General features: G+C 53.6%; 1 protein-coding gene across 1 annotated transcript in view; it reads left to right on the top strand.

The window, feature by feature from the left end:
• Nucleotides 1-6,776: 6,776 nt before the first annotated feature.
• The window catches only part of PNPLA3 (patatin like domain 3, 1-acylglycerol-3-phosphate O-acyltransferase), a 17,346-nt gene continuing 16,129 nt past the window's right edge, over nucleotides 6,777-7,993 (top strand). The window contains exon 1 of the mRNA XM_007453930.1: nucleotides 6,777-6,963. Within this exon, the coding sequence (XP_007453992.1) occupies nucleotides 6,777-6,963 (187 nt within the window). The remainder of the gene's footprint in view (nucleotides 6,964-7,993) is intronic.

Below are 7,993 nucleotides of genomic sequence, written 5' to 3'. Positions count from 1 at the left end.
CCTTCCCCTTCACACTCATCTCCAATCCACCAGTAAGTCCACTTTTCTCTACTTCCAGAGTACTCCTCAACTGCGTCCGCTTCTCTCCATTGCCATCCCTACCCCACTAGTCCGAGCTGCCCCCCTCTCCTGGGTGCCTGCAGGGCCCCTAAGTGACCTGCCCACCCCCAGTTCCTCCTCCCCTCAGAGCCCCTTCTCCGCAAGCCGCCCCCAACCTGCTTCTCCTGGAGCCAATGGCCCCTTTTTAGAAGAATGTTTTTAAACATGTGAAATAAAATTCATAGACTCACAAAGGACACCACTTATTTTCAGCTACAATTATAAAAGTACATTTTAATTGTGATAGCATAATCGATGTGCTCCTTTGTTCATGCATTAAATAAGATCTAGGGAATTCCCTGGCAGTTCGGTAGTTAGGACTCTATACTTCCATTGTATGGGGCACAGGTTCGATCCCTGGTCGGGGAGCTAAGATCCAGCAAGCGGTGTGGCGTGGCCAAAAATAAATAAATTAATAATAAATAAATTACTAAATACTTATTTTTAAAAAAAGATCTAACAGGGGGTCTTTTCAGACAGCATAATTTCAAAGTAATAAGCATAAATATTATCTTGAAATGTACAACCATCATATGATGTAGAAAGATCTGTGATTTCTATTGGGAACAAAGTCATAGGTACTTGTAAGAGCTTTACTGTCGTCTGTTTCCCATATCTGTGTCTGAAGGAAATCCCACATTTCAGGTGGAGGTTCTGCAAATGAAGATGTATTAATACCTCTTTCCCATCCAAGTTTACAAGCCTAATGAATCCTATCCACTGAGGTTTGGACTCCAGGCAGATCTTCCCAATTTGTAAATAAGACTGTGTCCCTCCCCTGCCTAAGCCCTTGAGGGCTTCCTGCTGCCACAAGAATCAGATCTAGACTCCGTACTGGGCCCTCCCAGGCCCCTGGTCGCCCCACACAGCCCCACTCCCAGCAACTCCCTCCCCTGTCCCCTTCTCTATCTTCCAGCCTCGAGGCACTTTGCCCAGACTTGAATTTTCCGATCTTGTTAATCCAGCTCAGCTGTGTCTCCTTCTGGCTCCTCCCTCCCTCTCATTTTCATGAGGCTCATCCCTCGTACCGGCATGTTTTTAGGGCACGTTCCAAGAAGTTTTCTCTTGGAAGTGACTTCCCCTGACACTGTGTAGTTTATTTATTGTGATCACTGTTTCTTTTCCTTTTTAAAAAAATTTATTTTATTGACATAGTTGATTTACAATGTTGTGCTAATTTCTGCTGTACAGCCAAGTGATTTAGTTATACATATGTATAGATTCTTCTTCACACTCTTTTCCATTATGGTTTATCACAGGATATTGAATATAGTTCCCTGTTCTGTACAGCAGGACCTTGTTGTTTATCTGTTCTATATATAGTAGTTTGTATCTGCTAATCCCAAACTCTGAGTTTATTATTCCCCCGCTCCCTTTCCCCTTTGGTAACCATGAGTTTGTTTTCCATGTCTGTGAGTCTGTTTCTATTTCGTAGATAAGTTCATTTGTGTCATATTTTAGATTCCACATATAAGTGATATCATATGACATTTGTCTTTCTCTGACTTACTTCACTTAGTATGATCATCTCTAGGTCCATCCATGTTGCTGCCAATGGCATTATTTCATTCTTTTTTATGGCTCAGTAATATTCCGTCGCATATATGTACCACATCCTCTTTATTCATTCATCTGAATTTAGGTTGTTTCCATGTCTTGCGTATGCACAGTTTCTGTCTGCTTCCATATAGAAATGGACAATAGCCAGATCATATATAAAAAGAGAAATCTGACCCACAACCTGCAGCAACCAGCCCAGGACACCAATCTATCATGTACAGTAGCCAGCCTGGGACACCTGCTGGGTAAGTTGGACTTGTAGGAAGTCAGACCACTATCTCCAGGAACCAGCCCAGAAAGCCAAACAATAACCCCATAACAATCGACCTCAAAGGACCAGGACCTGATTAATCATGGACAGCTTCCCTCATTTTTGTCCCTGCTTCCAACTTAGTACTGAAGAAAGCCAAATACACTCAAAAACGGTTAAAATGGTAAATTTTATGTTCTGTATATTTTATCATGATTTAAAAAAAAAAAGTGACTTAGAGCCAGAGCTGGGAAGCTGGGTGAGGGGCGGGGCTGAGGGGTGAAGTGAGGGGCATGCGGTCTGGTAGCGTGGTTAGGAAATGGCAGGCCAGGTGTATGGGGGTGGAAGGGCCATGGAGGGCAGGACGGTGGTAGGATCAAGGCATCCGGCCTCCCACAGGCTTATCCCCAGGCACTGGGATTTGGTAACCGGGTGAAGGAGGCCTTTCGCCATCCTGCCCTGCACTGTAGGAAGGGGTGAATGGAGCCAGCACGGCCAGGGCAGGGGTGGGGGGTGGGGGGCTCTCTGGACGTCCAGTCCCACGGAGGAAACAAACCCCAGAGTTCCCGGCACCTCCCACTCCCCCCCTTCTTCACAGCCCTTATGTTCTAGAAATTCACCAGCTCGTCAGTGAATTCCACGTCGCTGCTCCTATAGGGGAAATGCAAGGTGGGGTTCCTGTGAGCTTCCGGTCACAACATTTTCATCAAGTGATCAACACACGACCTTGTGTGATGGGTGTTTCTGTTTAAAGAAACCTTGTGTGATATGCACTGATAATTCATTAACACTGAACTCACGGCCACCAGCACTATTACTTGTGCTGGAACGAAGCTCACCTGACACACGCATTTTCTCTGTAAGGCTGTCACAGCCTCTTGAGCTTGGCAACACCAGATGGCTCTTAGCACTAGGCTTGGGGCCCTTTTCTTTTATTTTTGGCTGCGTTGGGTCTTCGTTGCTGCACGCGGGCTCTCTCTAGCTGTGGTGAGCGGGGGCCACTCTTCGTGGCGGTGCGCGGGCTTCTCACATCAGTGGCCTCTCCTGCCGCTCAACACAGGCCTTAGGTACACGGGCCTCAGCAGTTGTGCCACGTGGGCTCAGTCGTTGTGGCACACTGGCTCAGCTGCTCCGCGGCATGTGGGACCTTCCTGGACCAGGGCTCGAACCCATGTCCTCTGCATTGGCAGGCGGATTCCCAACCACTGCACCACCAGGGAAGCCCCCTTTATTTTCGGGGGGGCCCATTTTAAACAGCAAAGTCACCACGAAAAAGCACCAAAATGTGAAATAAATAAATAAACCAGCCACGAGAAGGACCCTTGTTTATCGCAGGGACTGAAACAAGTGGCCTTGTTCGACAGCAGCTGGGAATGTGCGTATTGGGCAACTCCGATTTTTTGGCTGCTCTGCAGATGTCCATGAATGGCCGAAAAAGAGCTGTGAGTATTAATCTGGAGTTACAAATATGCTTCAGCGAGTAGGCGAGTTTGAAAATAGACAACCCATAAACGATGAGGAGCGCTGAGCATTTGTTTATATTCCGAGCTGGTCTCTCATGCTCGGCACCTTCTCATTGGTCTCCCGGCCAGGGGTTTGGCCATTTCCTATTCAATAAGATGAATAATCCTAGGACCATCCTCTTGAAAATGTACCGGCCAGGCAGACCTACTCCTGATATTTCCAGGTGTCGTGGGGTTGACCCATGGTCCCAGTTTGTCTGGGACCAAAAGTTTTCCCGGGATGCAGGACTTTCAATGCCCAAACCAGAAAAGTCCCTGGCAAACTGAGCCAAGTTGGACACTATCTATATATGTGAAAATGATCTAAAAGTTTTAAATCTCAATTATTTAATATGGCTGAAAGTTGAAACCTTATTAAATATTTTTATCAAGATAAAATCAGTTGCAATTCTACTGTCCCATACCCACCTAGCTGCCAAAGTAAAAAAGTATCAAGTTTCATGCGTTACGGCCAGGCCTGTGAAGATACCAGCTTAATAGCGACGTGAACTGCTTAACGCTGCAAAGCATTCCTCAGTCTTCAGGTACAGCTATTGCCAAAACATCCCTTGTTATATCACAAGTACCATGAATTAGAACATGAAGGGCAGCAAGAAAATGGACACTTGCTATTTCTGGGTAACGCCACCCTGTGTCCTGCGACCTAATTGCCTCCAGGCTATCAGATGGAACTTTGACCCTTCATTCCTAAATGCTTCGGCTGCCAGTAAAGTTCTGAGTCCTGTGAGCTGTTCTAGAAAATCATAAGGGGGGAGTCGTGGGGTCCCCCGACGTTGGCGTCGAGTCAGACAGAAGTGTGGGTACCCCGGGGACCCAATTTGCCCCTGGCGTCTGAAGCGGGGCCAGTCTTGTGGGACCGAGGCCTTCACCCATGGGGTCTGTGCTAACTCTGGGGAGCAAGTGTCAGAACTGAACAGAACGTTGGACACCCAGCTGGTGTTTCTGAGAGTCGGAGAACTGGTGTTGGAAAAGCTGTTGACATAATCGGTGTCAGAAGGATGATGGGTAAAAACAGCTCACCCTGGGCTTCCCTGGTGGCGCAGTGGTTGAGAGTTCGCCTGCCGATGCGGGGTCCCCGGGTTCGTGCCCCGGTCCGGGAATATCCCACGTGCCGCGGAGCGCCTGGGCCCGTGAGCCGTGGCCGCTGAGCCTGCGCGTCCGGAGCCTGTGCTCCACAACGGGAGAGGCCGCAACAGTGAGAGGCCCGCGTACCGCAAAAAAACAGCTTACCCTGGGGACTTCCCTGGCTGTCCAGTGGTTAAGACTCCGCGCTCCCACTGCAGGAGGTGCGGGTTCGATCCCTGGTCGGGGAACTAATATCCCACATGCCGTACAGCATGATCTCCGCAAAAAAACAGCTTACCCTCACACGGTTACTTCCTCCCAATGAACCAGATAAGGAAACTAAGCTAAGAGGTAAATGATGTCTGCAAGGCCTAACTAACTCTGCTAATGAGTGGAGAAGCCAGCATTTGCGTTCAGCCATCTGATGTCAAAGCTCACAGACCCAGCCACAGCCTGCCCCGAGGGAGCACTGGGACATGGAACCCCTGCCCAGTCCTTTCTTCTCTTTGTTTGGGCAAAGGGCGAGTCCACTTGCTGTCAACAAGCAGCCACGAAGAGGAGGTCACTCCTCAGCCCTGCTCCTTTCTCACCTACATCTGGGTCACGCCAGGGAGGACAGATTTCCCAGGCGGCCCACCATGAATGTGTGTCTCTGGATAGGAAGAGAATACAAATGCCAGTGGCTGGCGACAGGATGACTCATCTGGGGCCTGCAAGCACAGCCTCTAATTCCCGCCCCGAGCCTAGCTTTCCTGTCATTTGTCCTAAGGGTAGTCATGCAACGCAGGAGGGCTGGCAGGTGCAGGATGAAGGGGTCCCAGGTAAGGGGAGGAGGTGCGAGATTGTGGCCTCAGCTGACCCTGACAACAGGCTCAGTTTTCCCACCCAGAAATCTCATTTCTGTCCCAGCCCTGAGTGTAGGGTGGGTGTGGAGGGCAGTCAGCCGAGACAGGCCTGTGAGTGCTGCTCCCCCCGTCCTGCCCCTGCCCAGCAAAGCCAACATGGTCAGGGACAGACAGAGGGACCAGCCCTTTCCTTGCTCTGGGCCTCAGTCTATGAAGTGTCTGTGTGATGTCGCTGTTGGCCCAGGTGGTCACTAGGGCCTGCAGCATCCACGCCCCGGGATTCCAGTCCATAGATGGGAGACAGAATGACCCACCCTGGGGGTCTGCAGTCCCTGAGGCAGCCCAGCCTCAGCCTCTGCCCTGATCCTGGGGCCCCTCATACCTCCAGGCACAGGTTCAGCCCAAGCAGGGAATGCCTCAGACTTGGGAAGCTGTGTGGGTGGGAGGGTCATGCATAACCCCTGTGTCCAGGGGCCTCACAGGTGACATTTTGAATCCTGGCAGCATCTCCACCCATCGTTTTACAGAGGACACAGGGTGGGAGGTGGGGCCTGATCCCAAAGCCCACACTCTGCACTCCATGTGGGCCTTGGTGGAGAGGGGAGGGGGCTTCTCTGTCCACAAAACAGGGGGTAGGATGGCCCAGTAACCTGGGTTGCTGGCTGTACAACTCTGGGCAAAGGCCTAAGCTCCCTGTGTGGGCTGCTCTGGAAATGCTCCGTGCAGTGTGGACACAGTGGTCAAGGGGATCCTAGACACTTCCTAAGGGCACCAGGAATCACCCAGGCCTGAGCCTCCAGAACTCCCATGGTCCTGCACTGCCCACCCCACCTCCCAGCACCAAGCACCTGTTATTCAGTTTTTACTTAGAAGTGAAACTTTGGAAGGGAAGCTTCGTGTCATTATCACTAAATGAAAAATCTCTACCGCTTGCCATGAACTGAAGACATCATACAAAACCCTGCAGGAAATCAGACATGAAATTCTATTTAGATGCTGGTGTCTGCTGAAGGCTTGCTGACTCGTAAAAAGGGAAGTGATAAAGCGTCGAAAAGATACTAACAACTTAAGCGGACCACTGTTAGTTTCTCCCTGGTTTAAGGGATGAAAAGGAACGGAAAGGGAGCTGTTTCTCTCCACGACACCCACTGTCATTGGAGCATCGGAAACCTCTCTCCACCCTCACGCGGGCACGGGTCCTCCCCTCTCCCCCGCCCGGGTCCAGGCCCTCCCGGCCCTCCGCCGCCCGCGTGCTGCCCCAGCCTTGGGCGGCCCACCGGCTCCCTCGCCAGGTCCGAGCGGGGGCGGGGCCGGCCGGGTGACGTCACGTCGGGAATGCCTGGGGTGAGTGCACCCGGGCCGGCGGAGAGCCAGAGTGGGCGCCGGGCTGAGACGCGGTGCTCTCGGACCCCGGACGCCCGACCCGCCGCCGCTATGTACGACCCCGAGCGCGGCTGGAGCCTGTCCTTCGCCGGCTGCGGCTTCCTGGGCTTCTACCACATCGGGGTGACCCGCTGCCTGAGCGAGCGCGCCCCGCACCTCCTGAGCAACGCGCGCAGGTTCTTCGGGGCCTCGGCCGGGGCGCTGCACTGCGCCTTCCTCCTCTCTGGGGTCCCGCTGGGTAGGTCCGGGCCGCCGCGGGGCTCCGCGCGGGGAGGGGGCGCGCGGTGGAGCCGGGATCGGACACGGAAACTGCGGGGTACGCCCGGGGTCTCCCCAGACAGATGCCTCCTCCAGTGCATCCTTTTGCCCCGCACCGGGGAGCTCTGTAAAGCTGGGAGCTGGGGCCTGGGAGGGGGGCGCGCCGGGTGAGCGGTTCTTCTGGGTGTGGGAACCCGGAGCGCCTCCTCGCCTCGACTCCCTTTAGGCGCCCGGGCTTGAAGAAAGCGCCCCCAGACCCAGCCAGGGACTGAGAGCCAGGTTGTCTCCGAGCGACGGGGAGGGGGGAGCGCGACGCCTGGTTGGGGGCGGGGGGCGGGGATGGGGGGGTCGGAGGCCCGATTTGCCCTGCTTCCGGCCAGGCCAGGAAGGAGGTTCTGGCCTGTGGCCGAGGGTGGCTGCGTTCTTCCCTCTGGGGACCAGAGGGACTGGCGACCCCAGGCCCCGGGCGCCTTTGATCTCCGCCCAGCTCTCGTGGGGGCGCTGGGGGCGGCTGGGGGCCACTTGGGTGGAGGGCAACTTGCTGGTCTGGATTGAAAGGGGGTTGGGGAGAGGTGTTTTGTGCAGTGAGCGGAGACGGGGGTGAGGGGAGGTAGGAAGGTTGTCACCTCCTTTTCCGGTGCTTGAGACCCTTCTTGGGGGGCTGGACACCCCACATCCCCTGCTCTGCTCCCCGCCGCAGCCCTGCTCCGTGCCCTGGAAACGGGGTCCTGTGCATTTGAATCTTGTCCTAATGAAGCATCTCTGTACTCGTGGGTACCAGTGGGAGGGGCGGGCTGGGGCTTGTGGCCAGCTGGCCTAAATTACTAGGGTATGACATCCTTGGCCTGGGATCCTAGCCAGGGAGCAGGGCCTGGAGCAAGTGGCAGCCTGGAGCTGTTGGCATCCAAAGGCCCTCAGACAGGAAGATAACGCACCTTTTCATTAGCCCCTGTTTGCCTGGGCTTCCTTAACGGTTTAAATCTTTACTCTACCCGGGGACTGCTGTGTCG

The sequence above is a fragment of the Lipotes vexillifer genome, unplaced genomic scaffold, assembly GCF_000442215.2.
Source record: "Lipotes vexillifer unplaced genomic scaffold, Lipotes_vexillifer_v1.1 scaffold382, whole genome shotgun sequence".
In the NCBI taxonomy this organism is placed as follows: domain Eukaryota; kingdom Metazoa; phylum Chordata; class Mammalia; order Artiodactyla; family Lipotidae; genus Lipotes; species Lipotes vexillifer.
This window is presented reverse-complemented; position numbering and strand designations above follow the sequence as displayed.